Source organism: Chlorocebus sabaeus, chromosome 15, assembly GCF_047675955.1.
Source record: "Chlorocebus sabaeus isolate Y175 chromosome 15, mChlSab1.0.hap1, whole genome shotgun sequence".
Taxonomy (NCBI): domain Eukaryota; kingdom Metazoa; phylum Chordata; class Mammalia; order Primates; family Cercopithecidae; genus Chlorocebus; species Chlorocebus sabaeus.
Genome location: NC_132918.1, coordinates 54,126,361 through 54,143,701, shown reverse-complemented (window position 1 = coordinate 54,143,701; position 17,341 = coordinate 54,126,361). Strand labels below are relative to the sequence as shown.

Below are 17,341 nucleotides of genomic sequence, written 5' to 3'. Positions count from 1 at the left end.
TGGTATCTATGGTGTGAAGAATCAATGGTGTCAATAGTATGAAGAATCAGTTATGATTAAGCCAAACCAAATTTGTAAAATTTTGAACTGATTCATTTGGTATATTTTAAAGTTTTCACCCCAAGAAGGAGTTCAGGGTTGGCTTTTTTGTGGATAAATAGTAGCAAAAACAAGACAAATGTGAGCATGTGGCGCATGTAGTGTTTGAAGGATTTGATAGTAGCTTCTGTTGATCCTGGGGTGTTCTTTTTTAGTTCAGGAACTGATGTGTATCCTGGGCAGTTGGAAGCCTTCTTTGAACTCAGCTGGGCTGTTCTGATGATCTCTCAAGAGTTAGGTAAATTACAAACAACCAAGAAGTACAACTTTAACATGCATATTGGAACAGCCCAGCAATTTTACATTTAATTAGCATCTAACCTAAATGGGTATTTAACCATTTAAATAGAAACATAAAAAATCATGGAAATAGAAAAGGATCATTTTATTCCTGCTCCTCCCCCTTCTAGTGATGGCTCCTTCCTACCCTTAACAGCTTCACCCAGCACAGCTGAATTTAAAGCTGCTGACTCACAGCAAGGTGATTCTGCTTTTTTTTTTTTTTTTTAAAACAGAAGGAAAGTTAAGTGGTAGATGATAAATATGTGTTCATTGAGGATGGCATATTTTATGCAAATTGATAAGTCCACTGATTCGAAGATTAGAAAGGCTCTTTCCTGGAAAGGGAAGTGTCGATTATAAATGCTGAAAGACTTGCATACTTGCATTCTAGCAAGTTCTTAGCTGCCAGTCGACACATTCATCACCGTGTGCCAAAATGGATTTTAAAATGTCACAACACAAATTGCTCTGCTCCAAATCAGGCACCATCACAGTCACACAAGCCAAACTAACCTGCTTGTTTAAAAGTGCCACATAAAGCTTTTTTTCAACCTCAGTTAACCTTTTCCTTTCCTAGTATGCATGGTTCATTACAGTCTCCTAAAGTCATGAACCATGACTGAGTAAAGCGAGGCCAGGCTTCTCCCTTTGACTTTGCCTATATAGCAACTAACTGGTCCAGGTGCTTTCAAACTAATGATAAGACTAAATGTTTAGCCCAGCTCTAACCAGCCTGATAACTCTCACCCCTACTTTTTCCCCTCATACCTTCTGCTCTTATTTATTTTGTTTTTCTCAATCTTTTCCCTCCCAGAGCCAGCTGTTGACTTCTAGAAGCTACTGCATAGCCCAATAGCCCCTGACTATTCCTTCCCTAATTTTCTGCTTTAGAACTGTCAGTGGAGTGTCCAGCTCAAACCTGGGCTAGCCCTCCTGTTTGATGCTTCTCTTTCCAACCCCTGCCTCAATACCATCAGATCTGTCTTCTTACCTTCCCTCATCTCCAAGTCCCTTAGCTGTAATTTCCACCCCCTCCTATAACCCAGACTGACACAGCTCGGCAAAATCCTCAGGTCTGTCTACCATTCTCCTATAGCCTAGCTCAGCCCAAAATGTCTTAGTCCCCTTAGATCACATTCTACCATGCTCCTCCCAACATGGCCCACTCTGGAATCCAGTATCCACTACTTTTCCTAGTCCAACTAAGCAGCCTTCATCCCCAGCCTAATTGGTTGGGGGGACTGCCATACCTTCAGCTTCAGTGTATCCTCCCTCTTGGGAAGCTTCTGCTTTTCAACCCAAAATAAGGGTTCTCTTGTACCCAGGTAGCCAGTCCTCTTTTAAGCTGATTTTGGCTAGCATGCCAAGGAGCTTATCATTCAGCCTAGTGTGCCCGGAATTTTTTCTAGGCTGCAATGAGTGAGCTGTCATCCAGTTCTGGCACTCTTGTGCTGCCGTTAGTACTGCAGGGAGTCATCCTCAAAGAGGATATCACCACTGACCTGTCACCAGAAAGGCACAGTGATGATGATAAATTTGGACTGATTCATCCATATTCTTCCCCTGGTTGTTGCCCTTCTTTTCTTTCTTCTTCCTCCTTCTCCTCCCCTCCCTCCCTCCCTCTCTCTCTTTCCCTCCCTTCCTTCCTTCTCCTCCTTTTTTTTCTTTCTCTTTTCTTTTCTTTCTGTCTCCCTCTCCCGCTCTCTCTTTTTTCTTTCTTTTCTTTCGACAGAGTCTCACTCTGTCATCCAGGCTGGAGTACAGTGCGTGATCTCAGCTCACTGCGACCTCTGCCTCCCTGGTTCAAGCAATTCTCCTGCCTCAGCCTCCCTGGTAGCTGGGACTATAGGCGCATTCCACCATGCCTGGCTAATTTTTTTTTATTTTTAGTAGAAATGGGGTTTCACCATGTTGGCCAAGCTGGTCTCGAACTCCTGCCCTCAGGTGGTAAGCCCGTCTCAGCCTCCCAAAGTGCTGGGATTACAGATGTGAGCCACTGTGCCTGGCCTTTTTTTTTCTTTCTTTCTTTTTTTTTGAGATAGGGTCTCACTGTTGCCCAGGCTGTAGTATAGTGGTGTGATTTTTTTTTTTTTTTTTTAAGAGACAGTTTCACCATTTTGCCCAGGCTGGTCTCCAACTCCTGAGCTCAAAGTGATCTGCCTGCTTCAGCCTCCCAAAGTGCTGGGATTGCAGGCATAAGCCACCATGCCTCACTCCTTCCCTGGTTCTTCTAAGCAAGAGGATGCATTTGCAAGATGGTTGGCAGGGTCAGGAGTGCAGTCAGTGGCTATGGAAACAAAAGTTAGTTGTTGCTATGGTAATACAGAGCTGCACTCTATCTAAAGGATGGACACAGCACCAAAACTAGATTCCCGAATGTAACAAACTTATCATTCCTCAGACTCTCAAACTAAATTTTTTTCTTAAGAACAACGAGCTCATGGATAGAATGAAGGACTTCATATCCTACTAATTTTTGAGTCAGGTATCAGTTCCCTACTGGCCAATAATGTGAATATAAATATCAGAGTCGATCCCCAAAATAACATTTTTAGCATAAATACCTAAGAGTCACCATCAGTCATGTCCACAAATTGTGTGGAAAAACCCCAGTTTGTAGTCAAAGTCTAAAATTATATCCTTTTTACTCTGAAAAATCTAAAATGTAGAAGAGAATCACTTCTGACTAGTATAAACAAAAAGTAATAAGCAATCATTTTAATACAGGATTTAATAAGTTGTCTTAATATTTCTGATATTCAGATGACTACTTTGAAGTATTTTGAAATAAAGATACTTTTCATATTTCATAAAGCTACTTTTAATATATTAACATTTATTGCTCTTGAGTTCAAAGTATATCTTATTCTAGCCACCAAAACATTTAGAAAATAGAAAAAAAGGTGAAAACTAATTTTTTTGTTTCTTACATTCCAGACACTTAATACCCTTACCCCATTCACTGAATGCAATTCATTGCTATTTCCTTGTTTTGTCCTTTTGAGTGGTTTGGGATCTGCTTCAAATGGCAAAGAGGTGTGAGTAATAGGGTTCAATGTCTTTCTTATTTTCAGATTTAAAGCTCTTCAATGATGTAGCTCAAAATGAAAGTTCCTTCAATCCAACAACTTTGCAGAGATGCTGATCCCTCTCCCAGGTGAATCCTGGCCAGGCCTTTCTGACAATCCTGGGATACCCTGGGGCCCGTATAGAGTTCAAGGGCAGACCAGACTGGCAGAGGGGTTCCTGAGGGACCTGGAACCAGCGTCACCAGCATAGTCAGAATTGCAACCTAGTGGCGAAGATAACTGTGAGAACAATCTCAAAGGTGGGGCCAGGACAGAAATGGTAGAATAAATAGCAGAGCTTGTGATGGCTATTATAGGATGGGACAAAGCTCAAGGAGCAGTTGTAGAATGCAGTTCAGGACCAAGTCATTATTTTTGTTTAATCAACTTTTATTAAATGTGCTCTGTGTGCCAGGAACGCAAATATGAATGAGAGCTCTCTTGCCATCATGGAATTCACAAAGGAGACTGTGACTTGGCATGCCCCCTTTAGATGGTGCCTGGATTTGTTGGAGGAGTGGACATGGCAGCTTAAATGAGCCATCTTGGGCTGTGCACAACCCAGAAATTTCGAGGTGTGCCAATGTGTCTGTCTAGTATCATTGTGGGAGGATGTAGAGTCATTCTATGATTGTTTCTGATGTCTCTGTGGCTCTGAGTCTTTTTAGAAGGAGCACTTTAAAAATCAGAGTTCTGGGTCGGGTGCGGTGGCTCAGGTGTGTAATCCCAGCACTTAGGGAGGTTGAGGCGGGCGGTTCACTTGAGGCCAGGAGTTCGAGACCAGCTTGGTCAATGTGGCAGAACCCTGTCTCTACTAAAAAAAATACAAAAATTAGCTGGGTGTGGTGGCACACACCTATAATCCCAGCTGCGTGGGAGGTTGAGGCAGGAGAATCCCTTGAGCCCAGGAGGTGGAGGTTGCAGTGAGCTGAAATTGCTCCACTGCACTCCAGCCTGGGCGACAGAGTGAGATCCCATCTCAGAAAGGCCAGGCGCAGTGGCTCAAGGTTGTAATCCCAGCACTTTGGGAGGCCGAGGCGGGCGGATCACCTGAGGTCAGAAGTTCGAGACCAGCATGGCCAACATGGTGAAACCCTATCTCTACTTAAAAATACAAAAATTAGCTGGGCATGGTGGCGCATGCCTGTAGTCCCTGCCACTGAGGAAGCTGAGGCAGGAGAATCCCTTGAACCCAGGAGGTGGAGGTTGAGGTGAGCTGAGATTGCCCCACTGCACTCTAACCTGGGTGGCAGAGTGGGACTTTGTCTCAAAACAAAATCAGAGTTCTGAGTGAATTTTACTATGTACACGTTGACACTTACCCTTTGCCCTGAGCCTAGCTGAGCCTAGATGAAGGTTTGAATAGAAGTTATTGGGAGGTGGACAGGATGTGCAAGTTATAAGAAAACAAATTTGCTGGCCGGGCGCGGAGAGAATCAAGGAGAAGTGCTTGAACCCGGGAGGCAGAGGTTGCAGTGAGCCGAGATTTCGCCACTGCACTCCAGCCTGGCGATAGAGTGAGACTCTTGTCTCAAAAAAAAAAAAAAAAGAAAAAGAAAAAACAGCCGGGTGCGGTGGCTCACGCTGGTAATCCCAGCACTTTGGGAGGCCGAGGTGGGCGATCATGAGGTAAGGAGATGGAGACCATCCTGGCTAACATGGTGAAACCCCATCTCTACTGAAAATACAATAAACTAGTTGGGTGTGGTGGCAGGCGCCTATAGTCCCAGCTACTTGGGAGGCTGAGGCAGGAGAATTGCTTGAACCTGGGAGGTGGAGGTTGCAGTGAGCCAAGATTGCGCCACTGCACTCCAGCCTGGGAGACAGAGTGAGACTCTATCTCAAAAAAAAAAGAAATTTGTTGACTGGGTGTGGTGGCTCACACATGTAATCCCAGCACTTTGGGAGGCCCAGGCTGACTGATCGCATGAGGCCAGGAGTTTGAGACCAGCCTGGCCAACATGGCAAAAATCCTGTCTCTACAAAAAATACAAAAATTTGCTGGGCGTGGTGGCTCACACCTGTAGTCCCAGCTACTCCTGAGGCTGAGGCACGAGAATTGCTTGAACCTGGGAGGTGGAAGTTGCAATGAGTGGAGTTTGGGCCACTGCACTCCAGCCTGGGCGACAAAGCAAGACTCCGTCTCAAAAAAAAAAAAAAAAAGAAAAAAGAAAAGAAAAAACAAGACAAAACATTCCTTCATGTACATTCGATGGAAAAACTTCAAAATTGTTATCTATTTTCACATATGTGGCATTTCCTGTTATTGCTATGAATCTAGCCCTGCATAAGGGTAGTTTGTCATCCCATTTGCCTTTCAGCTTTAGGAGGGCTGAAGTTAATGTGTTCAAAGCCCTTCTTGGCTCCATATTAACTAGCCATGAAAAGTGATATTATGTAATTTTTAATGACATGGAAAATGTTTACAATGCATTGTAAAATGGGAAAGTTATAAAATAGGATATGATGTTTGATATCATTTTTGCAAGAAAAATCTTTCTAGAAGAGTCTGTAGTTGTCTCTGGTAGGATTATGAGTGATTTTTATTTTCTTTGCTTTCTCACATTTCTAAATGTTCTATAGTAAACACTGATTGCTTTTGTAATAGGAATAAATAAAATGTTATTTATTGAGAGATCTGATGGTGGTAAATAGAATAAGCTCTTGGGTGAGAAGCTTATTCTGAACAAGCTCAGATATGGAACCACTGGGAAGCTCCTGATGTGGAATCACTGTGGATTTGCTGGTGCTGGGACTCACTTGACTGGGCCAAAATGTGAGGCATACACTGGGAAACTATCAGGAAACTAGCAGTTGAAACTCAGCCTGAAGATGTTGAAACACATGTATTTCCAGCACCCTTCAGAATTGACTGAGAATAGTTTAATTCTCTAGTGGTTTAAAGCAGATACAAATTACTTAAGGAACAGCTGCAGTTATGCCCTCAAAATTTAATTCTTTTTTTTTTTTTTTTTTTTTTTTTCCGACACGGAGTCTTGCTCTGTTGCCAGGCTGGAGTCAGTGGCATGATCTCGGCTCACTGTAATCTCCACCTCCCAGGTTCAGGCAATTATCCTGCCTCAGCCTCTCGAGTAGCTGGGACTACAGGCGCGCGCCATCATGCCCAACTAATTTTTGTATTTTTAGTAGAGACGGGGTTTCACCATGCTAGCCAGGATGGTCTCGATCTCTTGACCTCGTGATCCGCCCACCTTGGCCTCCCAAAGTGCTGGGATTACAGGCCTGAGCCACCCTGCCCGGCCCCTAAAAATTTAATATTAAAGGAAATTTGGGAGACCTAGCAGCAGAAATAGTGCCAGAGGTAGAGAAGCTGAATACACAAATTCTCTTAATAGCCAAACTGTATACTGTGATGTTTTATTCTTGAAATATTAGGAACTTTAAAGTGTTTTAATGGATAAGGCTTCCTATTTGAGTTGCTAGCCATTTAAATCCATTTATTTATATTATTTATATTTGGTTGGTTCTAAATTTTGCTTCATTAAAAAAATGGTTATTCTTCATTTGACACTTACTGAATTCTCATCTCATGCCGAGTACTATATTAGATGTGGTCTCTGTAGTTGAGACCGTCACAGGTTCAGTGGAAGAGAAAGACAAACATTTGCAATTCAATATGGTAAATTCTGTGACTAAAGGTATAATGAAAGTTATATCCCCCACTTAGGTGCAGGTATCTAACTCAGATTGGATTGGGAGGTAGGCCTAGGGAAGTTTTTGAGAGAAGGTGATATTTAATCTGGGCCTTGAATAATGAGCAGGTATTAACCAGGTGAAAAAGCAGGAAAAGAATATTCCATAAAGAAGGAACAGCATATTAGACAACCTAGAGACATGAAAGCATGATGTGTTCAAAGAATTCCCAGTAGTTGGGAATAGTCAGAAGCTTTGTGCATATGGGAGACAAGCAGGGGATAAGACATGGTTACTTTTCTTTTTTTTCTTTAAAACTATCTTTTTTTGTTGCTTTTTAATGTTTTCTTTTTCTTTTTCTTTTTTTTTTTTTTGGTCTTCTATTATTTTGAGACAGAGTCTTGCTCTGTCACCCAGGCTGGAGTGCAGTGGTGCCACCTGCCTCCTCTGCAACCTCTGCCTCCTGGGTTCAACCGATTCTCCTGCCTCAGCCTCCTGAGTAGCTGGGATTATAGGTATGTGCTACGACGTCCAGCTAATTTTTGTATTTTTACTAGAGATGGGTTTTGCCATGTTGGCCAGGCTGGTCTCGAACTCCTGGCCTTGTATGAGCTGCCACACCTGGCCTCTTTAAAAAAAAAAAAAAAAAAATTATATGGTTACTTTTATGTGTCAACTTGGCTGGTCAAACATTATTCTGGATGTTTCTGTGAGAGTTTTTGGATGAGATTTACATTTGAAAGGGTGGACTTTGGGGGAAAGCAAATTGCCTTCCATAATGTGGGTGGGCATCGTCCAATCAGTTGAAAGCCTGAAGAGCACAAAAGACCTCCCCCAAGCAAGACGGAATTCTTTAGCCGACAGACTTTGGACTTAAATGGCAACACTGGCACTTCTCTGGACTGGCCTGCTACCCACTCTGCAAATTTTGGACATGCCGATGTGCCAGCCTCCATAATTGTGTATTACTTTTCTCAACCATAGGAATGAGGTGGTCTCAGGTCTCATATTCTGGGATCTAGCTTGGAAAATAGTTCCTCTTTTGGATAAAAATAGTGGTTTTAAGCTCGCCACACTGAATGTGCCCATTGTTCAAGCAGACACCAAACTGCATACTTTTAATCCATTTGTATCCAGTATTTTTGGTGGAAACATTTGTAGCTAAGCAGACTAGACTTCTGGTTCTATTTCATATTCCCTCTAATTAGCTGAGTTGCTCTGCACTGCTGAAGTAGACACCTCTGCCTTAGTGGTCACTTTCCCCATGTGAATCCTTGTCAGAGGAACTAAAGCCATGATACTGGTTTAGAGCACTTGTCTCTGAGGAAGGAGGAAAAGTTGAGTTGGCACTTTGATCAGAACAATTTAAAGCAGATTTCAGAAAGTTACAGTGGCTAAAGTACATAATGGTCTTGCATTGGGAGAAATATCAAAACACTAGAAGTATGAAGTCATTAAAAAGACAAACCGATTGTGAAGACATGTCAAAAGATCCCAACAGTTACCATCCAAAACACTTTCTTTTAAGACAGACAATAATTATTACTCTTGTTGGTGGCCAAACCAGAACTCAAAATTTCTGAGTCTTAAATTTCTTATCTCTAAAATAAAATTTCTGGCTGGGCATGGTGGCTCACACCTGTAATCCCAGTACTTTGGGAGGCTAAGGTGGGTGGATCACCTGAGGTCAGGAGTTTGAGACCAGCCTAGCCAACATGGTGAAACCCCATCTCTACTAAAAATACAAAAATTAGCTGGGCATGGTGGTGCATGCCTGTAATCCCAGTTACTCTGGAGGCTGAGGGAGGCTGAGGCAGGAGAATCACTTGAACTTGGGAGGTGGAGGTTGCAGTGAGCTAAGATCATGCCACTACATTCTAGCCTGGGTGACAGAGTGAGACTCTGTCAATACATAAATAAATAAAATTTCCTAGTTTCCTGGCGCCAAGTGAATACTGTTGGTTCCTGCCAAGGACAGTTGCCTACTAGGCAAGAAGACCAAACAGCAAAAATCTGTGGACTCTAAGTCTCAAAATGTAAGGCTCTCCCACATCAGGGATTTGTACTGAGGAGGCCCTCCAGATTTTACCTGAGATAACCTACATTTGGATACTTGCAACCAAGAGAATATTGGTGGCCTATTAGAGTTAGCAGAAGACAACAAGCAAGGAGAGAATTCTAACGTATATCAGAGTTAGGAGTTAATTTGAAACACAGAACCAGTAGGGGATTTATTATAAAGAATTGGCTTCATTGCACTCCAGCCTGGGCAATAAGAGTGAAACTCCATCTCAAAAAAAAAAAAAAAAATTGGCTTATGTTCTTGTTGGGGGCTGGATAAGCAAGTCTGAAGTCTGTAGGCAGTCATTCAGGAAGGGGAGATTAAGGGCCAGTTAGGGCTGGGAGCAGTGGCTCATGCCTGTAATCCCAGCACTTTGGAAGGCCAAGGCAGATGGATCACTTGAGGTCAGGAGTTCGAGACCAGCCTGGCTAACATGGCGAAACCCCACCTCCACTAAAGTACAAAAATTAGCTGGATGTAGTGGTGTTGGCAGTGGGTGCCTGTAATCCCAGGTACTCAGGAGGCTGAGGCAGGAGAATCGCTTGAACCTGGAAGGCAGAGGTTGCAGTGAGCCGGGATTGCATCACTACACTCCAGTCTAGGTGACAAAGCAAGACTCTGTCTCAAAACAAAACAGAAAAAACTGGTTAGAAACCCATGAGCACAGGATAATGCTTGTTGTCAACAGGCAGTAAAGAAAAAATCATGAACAGGCTGGAACCCCAAGGGCATAAGCTGTTTGGAATCTCTGAATTTAAGGAAGGCCTAAGCCCCCACCTTTAAAGGGCTCCCTTATTAAGTCAGGCCTACCCAGGATAAAGTCAACAGATTAGGGGCTATTTATTTATCAACACATTTACAGCAAACAAAAGAGACTTTTATCACATCTGTAAAATCTCTTCACAACAGCAACTTAGAAAGATTAGTGTTTGATTAAATAAATTGCAAAGTGTAGTTCAGCATAGCCAACTTTACACACCAAAAAGCCATCAGAGGCTGGGTATGGTGGCTCTGCTTATAATCCCAGCACTTTGGGAGGCTGAGGTTGGTGGATCACTTGAGCCCAGGAGTTTGAGACCAGCCTGGGCAACATGGCGAAAACCCATCTCTACAAAAAATACAAAAATTATTAGGTGGGCGTGATGGCAGGTGTCTGATGCCTCAGCTACTTAGGAGACTGAGGTGGGAGGATCACTTGAGCCAGCCATATTCACTGGGTGATAAAGTGAATCTAGAGTGACAAAAAGCCATCATAGTCATAAAAAAGAATGAAATTATGTCCTTTGCGGCAACATGGATAGAGCTAGAGGCTATTATCCTAAGTGAAATAACTCAGAAACATAAAATCAAATACAGCATGTTCTGTCGTATAAGCTCTTATTAAATGGGAGTTAAACAATGGGTACACATGAAGATGGAAATAATAGACACTGGAGACTCCAAAATGGGGTAGAGCAGGTGGGAAGAGAGGGTTAAAAAATTACCTATTGGGTACAATGCTCACTATTTGGGTGATGGATACACCAGAATCCTAAATCTTACCATTACATAATATATACATGTAACGAACCAGGCGTGGTGGCTTGTGCCTGTAATCCCCGCACTTTGGGAGGCCGAGGCAGGCGGATCACCTGAGGTAGGGAGTTCAAGACTAGCCTGACCAACATGGAGAAACCCCGTCTCTACTAAAAATACAAAATTAGCCAGGCATGGTGGCACATGCCTGTAATCCCAGCTACTCGGGAGGCTGAGACACCAGAATCACTTGAACCCAGGAGGTGGAGGTTGTAGTGAGCCGAGATCCGGCCACTGCACTCCAGCCCGGGCGACAGAGCCAGACTCCGTCTCAAAAAAAAAAAAAAAAAAAAAAAATATATATATATATATGTATGTGTGTGTGTTTGTGTGTGTGTGTGTGTAACGAATCTGCACAGGTACTCCCTGAACCTAAAAAAAATTATGTATTATAGTACCTAATTTTTATTGTGTGCTAAATACACCACAAGTTATGCCATTTAATTTACATATATTTTATCATTATACTTTGTAATAATCATAGGTAATAAGTATTATCTCTTTTATACATGTAGAAACTAAAGTTTATGAAAACAAAATCATGTACCCAAAGTCATGATTAATAAGGGGTAAAGTTGAACCCAACTTTTTTTTTTTTTTACTTTAAATCCTGTGCTTTTATTTATTTTTATTTTTTATTTTTGACACAAGTTCTCACTGTGTCTCCCAGGCTGAAGTGCAGTGGTGCAATCTTGGTTCACTGCAACCTCTGCCTCCTGGGTTCAAGTGATTCTGGTGTCTCAGCCTCCCAAGTAGCTGGGACTACAGGCATGTGGCACCACGCCCAGCTAACTTTCTGTATTTTTAGTAGAGATGAGGTCTCACCATGTTGGTTAGGCTGGTCTCAAACCCCTGACCTCAAGTGATCTGCCCACCTCAGCCTCCCAAAAGTGCTGGAAAATGATACTGATGGACCCAAGTGATACAGTTTGTGCCAGCATATTGAGAGATTGGATCCTTCTAAATTCTCCGTTCTGCTCATGACCAGTTGCCATATACTGCAGAATGTCAACTGCCTACAAGGTAAATTTCACATTGGTTGACTCACTCTTCCTATCACTCCTGATAATGCACTCATGGTTTATGGGTTGTTTTAGTAGTATGTGGTGAACTATAAGCTGTTACAATGGGAGAAGTTTTTTTTAAACCTCTTAAAAGTTGATGTATATATATATACTTACCACTAAGCATAACTTTTGAATTAGGCATGTGGCAATTCCTTTCTTGATGTTTTTAGGGAAAATGAGCCAAATAATATTTTAAAAAATGTATAAGCCAGGCTAGTTTCTATCCTTTCTTCTGTTAAACTCAGGATCACACAAGTAGGCACGAGTGTGCACAAATATTTATACCTTGCATTGTTCTGAGAATTAGTAAAAGAATATCTTGAAAGCATGATATAACTTTGTATTTGTGTCCAATAATATAACATACAAAGTTGTTGAATTAAAAAATAATAATAATAATGCCGCGGGGCGTGGTAGCTCACGCCTGTAATTCCAGCATTTTGAGAGGCCGAGGCGTGCTTATTGCTTGAACCCAGGAGTTTGAGATCATCGTGGGCAACATGGCAAAACCCTGTCTCTACAGAAAGTGTAAAAAATAGCCAGGAGGGATGGTGTGCAAGTGTCTCAGCTGAGGCTGAGGTGGGAGGATTGCTTGAGCCCTGGAGGTTGAAGCTGCAGTGAGCAGTGATCACGCCACTGCACTCCAGCCTGGGCAACAGAGTGAGACCCTGTCTCAAAATAACTATTATTTGACATATCAAATTTGGGCACAGTGACTAGAAACAAAATTCCACTGAGTTGAGACAGCTAGATCACAAAATTATTAGATTACAAAATATTAGGTTAGAAGTACTACTGCAGATGTTTAAACAAGGAAGAAAAACATACAAGTGGCTAGAGGTCAGGAAAGGCTTGTTTCTAAAAGATAGAATTTGTACTGGGCCTTTAAAGATGAACAGTGTTGACGGGGCACGGTGTCTCACACCTGTAATCCCAGCACTTTGGGAGGCTGAGGCGGGCGGATCACGAGGTCAGGAGATCGAGACCATCTTGGCTAACACGGTGAAACCTGTCTCCACTAAAAATACAAAAAATTAGCTGGGTGTAGTGGCGGGCGCCTGTAGTCCCAGCTACTCGGGAGGCTGAGGCAGGAGAATGGCGTGAACCCGGGAGGTGGAGCTTGCAGTGAGCCGAGATCGCACTACTGCACTCCAGCCTGGGCAAAGAGTGAGACTCCGTCACAAAGGGAGATAAACAGTGTTTACAAAGTTGGAGCAGAAGGGAAACTAGTGAGAATAAAAGCTTAAGATACATACGGAGAATGAGGACAGGGAAGACACTGGACTGAGTGCTCAGAGCAAAGTAGGTGTGTTGAGCTAAGTACTGATAGGAGCTAGATTAGCCAGGGTATTGAGAGCCTGGCAGAGTAGCTGAAATTTGATAAGGTAGAGATTAGCAAATCACTGTAGGTTCTTGAATGGGGAAAGCTTGAGAAAAAATTTTTTTTTGAGTCTTTTAAAGGCAGATCAATGTGACAGTGTGATAATATAGATAAATTTTAGAGAAGGACTGGGATTCAAGGGAGGCTAGTTAGGATGCTTTTGCAATATTCTAGATAGGAATTCCCAATAACCCAAACCACAATTATAAAAGTTACATAGAATTGGAGGAGAAAGGGAAAAACTGAGGAATATTTCAAAGACAAAAACAGTAAGATTAGTGACCAAATGCAAGTAAGATGGCAGAAAAGATAATTCACAGTATTCCCTAATCTCTAGCTTGGGGAACTGGAGAAATTGTGGTATCACAAACATAAATGAGGACATTAGGAAAAAAATCTATTTGGGAGAACAAGACTATTCAGTTTGCGATTACTGAAGCTGAAGCTATGATTTGACATGTCCTGGCAAAAGTTGGAAATAAAGAACAATCAGATTAGGCTGATAGTGGTGTGCAGGAAGAAGGGCTGCAAATGGGACATCCAGGCTAGGAAACAGAAGGGTTTGGAGGCACAGGTGATACTTTTTTCATGACTTCTTCCAGCTGAAGGTGGTGCCTTTTCAAAAAGAAAGGAGTAAATAGGAATACAACAATTGGCTCCCTAGATGGTGTCAAAGAACAAAATGAGATTTTATTTCTGGGCCATTGTTTAAGATCTTGGAACCGATGAGTTTTTGGCAAGAAATCGGGGAGTCACGAGGAAGAAAAAAAGATTTTTCTTTTCTTTTTTTTTTTTGAGATGGAGTCTTGCTCTGTTTCTGACGCTGGAGTGCAGTGACACAATCTCGGCTCACTGCAACCTCCGTCTCCTGGGTTCCGGCAATTATCCTACCTCAGCCTCCTGAGTAGCTGGGATTACAGGTGCGCGCCAGCACACCCAGCTAATTTTTATATTTCTAGTAGAGATGGGGTTTTACCATGTTGGCCAGGCAGGTCTCGAACTCCTGACGTCAGGCGATCCGCCTACCTCGGCCTCCCAAAATGCTGGGATTACAGGCATGAGCCAGAGTGCTTGGCCTCTTTTTTGTTTTTTAACTGGGAGGAGAGGAATCATTGGGAAAGAAATAGGAAATTGCTGAAAGGAAAGAAAGAACCAAATGAAAAAATAAAGGTCTAAAAGAAATAATAATATTGTAGAAGATACCCAGTGTTTCATAAAGTTGTTATAGGTGAAAGGAAGCCAAATTTATTGCTAACATTTATTGAGAGTTTACTACATGCCAGCACTGTGGCAGATTGCATATGTGCATTATTTTATTTAACTCTTACAGTAAGTTCAACTTTTTTTTCCACTTGACATTATATAGTGGACATCGTGTTTTTTTTTCTTTTTTGAGACAAGAGTCTCTGTCACCCAGGCTGGAGTGCAGTAGCACAATCTTGGCTCACTGCAACCTCTGCTTCCTGGATTCATGTGATTCTCATGCCTCAGCCTCCTGAGTAGCTGGGATTACAGACACATACCACCAGGCCTGGCTAAATTTTATAGTTTTAGTAGAGATGGCGTTTCACCATGTTGGCCAGGCTGGCCAACTCCTCTCAAACTCCTGGCCTCAAGTGATCCGCCTGCCTCAGCCTCCCAAAGTGCTGGGACTACAGGCATGAGCCACCGTGCCTACATTGTCATTTTTAATAGATAGATAGCATAGTATTCCATTGTATGAACATTCATTATAGTAAGCTACAATGAACTCTCCTGTATGTATATTTTTGCCACATTTTTGGGTATATTCTTATTCTTAAGTAACAGATAAACATTTTAATTCTAATTTTTTTGGATAATATCACAATTCAAAAATAAAAATGTAAAAAAAAATAACAAAAAGGTTTTCTTCCATTTGTGTTCCTCCTGTCACCTGAACCACTATTAGTTTTCTTGGTATCTTTATATAATTTGTTATGTAAGCAAATATAAATATGTATTATTATTCCCCCCTTTTTTATTCAGAATGTAAAAGGCATATTGTGATCATCTCTTTAGCATAAAATCTTAAAAGTGGTATTGCTGAGTAGAGGGTAGTTAAAATCTTAATACATATGGCCCAGTTGCTCATGAGAGAAGTTGTACAATTTAACCTTTCTACCAACAATGCATGAGTGTTACTAAATTCATGTTATTTATGTTCTAATTTCAGTGTATTTTTATACTCAAAACTTATGGGGAGTCCAGAATAAATATTTAAAAATCACTATAATTTATAAGGTGAATTCTGGTATTATACAGAATTGATTATACAAAATACTTTGGACTTATAATTTATAACAGACAAATGGACCCAATGAGAAGGAAAGGTTTGACCTAAGTTATTATTTATCTTTCTGTGTTTTGCTTGTTGGATAGGTAGAGAAACAGGTAGAAAAGATGGAAAAATTGGTTTGTAGTATAAAGATAGAAAATAGAGCTGAATGAAACAAGCAAGCAAAGAGAAATGGGGACAGACTTCAGATGAGAGTGAAAAAAGGGTAAACAATTCCAGTAGGTACCATAATCTGATAAGGCATATTGCCAGATTATCTCTATTTTTTTTTTTTTTTCTGGACTACTGTTACAGCCTCTACTTTCTATCATTGAATTGGTGCATATGATTATAATAGAAATTGAATTTTCAATGAAATGAATGTTTTTGTCATTTTTTTTCTTTAAATAGAATTGACTATCTGAAGAAATGGATACTTCTCCCTCCAAAAAATATCCAGTTAAAAAACGGGTGAAAATACATCCCAACACAGTGATGGTGAAATATACTTCTCATTATCCCCAGCCTGGGGATGATGGATATGAAGAAATCAATGAAGACTATGGAAATTTTATGGAAGAAAATCCAAAGAAAGGTCTGCTGAGTGAAATGAAAAAAAAAGGAAGAACTTTCTTTGGAACCATGGATACCCCACCTCCACCAAGAGAAGACCCAATGATCAATGAGATTGGACAATTCCAGAGCTTTGCAGATAAAAACATTTTTCAGTCCCGAAAAATGTGGATAGTGCTGTTTGGATCTGCTTTGGCTCATGGATGTGTAGCTCTTATCACTAGGCTTGTTTCTGACCGGTCTAAAGTACCATCTCTAGAACTGATTTTTATTCGTTCTGTTTTGCAGGTCTTATCTGTGTTAGTTGTGTGTTACTATCAGGAGGCCCCCTTTGGACCCAGTGGATACAGATTACGACTCTTCTTTTATGGTGTATGCAATGTCATTTCTATCACTTGTGCTTATACATCATTTTCAATAGTCCCTCCCAGCAATGGGACCACTATGTGGAGAGCCACAACTACAGTCTTCAGTGCCATTTTGGCTTTTTTACTCGTAGATGAGAAAATGGCTTATGTTGACATGGCTACAGTTGTTTGCAGCATCTTAGGTGTTTGTCTTGTCATGATCCCCAACATTGTTGATGAAGATAATTCTTTGTTAAATGCCTGGAAAGAAGCCTTTGGGTACACCATGACTGTGATGGCTGGACTGACCACTGCTCTTTCAATGATAGTATATAGATCCATCAAGGAGAAGATCAGCATGTGGACTGCACTGTTTACCTTTGGTTGGACAGGGACAATTTGGGGAATATCTACTATGTTCATTCTTCAAGAACCCATCATCCCATTAGATGGAGAAACCTGGAGTTATCTCATGGCTATATGTGTCTGTTCTACTGCAGCATTCTTAGGAGTTTATTATGCCTTGGACAAATTCCATCCAGCTTTGGTTAGCACAGTACAACATTTGGAGATTGTGGTAGCTATGGTCTTGCAGCTTCTCGTGCTGCACATATTTCCTAGTATCTATGATGTTTTTGGAGGGGTAATCATTATGATTAGTGTTTTTGTCCTTGCTGGCTATAAACTTTACTGGAGGAATTTAAGAAGGCAGGACTACCAGGAAATACTAGACTCTCCCATTAAATGAATACCTGATTATTATTATCTCCTTAATGTTCAATTATTAATACGTATACTGCCATTTTAATGTTTACCTATGAATGTCTTTTGTGTTATATAATTGACAGAGTGCTATATAATATATAATATATACAAATGCAGAACATTTATTCTAGTCTAATATATTCAAATACAAATATTAAATATATAAAATACG

The 17,341-nt window shown here is 41.2% G+C and overlaps 1 protein-coding gene across 6 annotated transcripts in view; it reads left to right on the top strand.

The window, feature by feature from the left end:
• The window catches only part of SLC35G2 (solute carrier family 35 member G2), a 36,188-nt gene extending 18,847 nt beyond the window's left edge, over window positions 1-17,341 (top strand). For 3 of the 6 annotated variants that reach the window (XM_008009035.3, XM_008009033.3, XM_008009032.3), the window contains exon 2: window positions 15,896-17,341. In XM_008009035.3, the coding sequence (XP_008007226.1) occupies window positions 15,914-17,152 (1,239 nt within the window). In that variant the 5' untranslated portion in view covers window positions 15,896-15,913 and the 3' untranslated portion in view covers window positions 17,153-17,341. Of the gene's footprint in view, window positions 1-3,455; window positions 3,539-3,864; window positions 4,025-11,215; window positions 11,764-15,895 lie in introns of those variants that run through there. The other 3 variants (XM_008009037.3, XM_073023589.1, XM_008009039.3) reach the window with 3 other exon arrangements.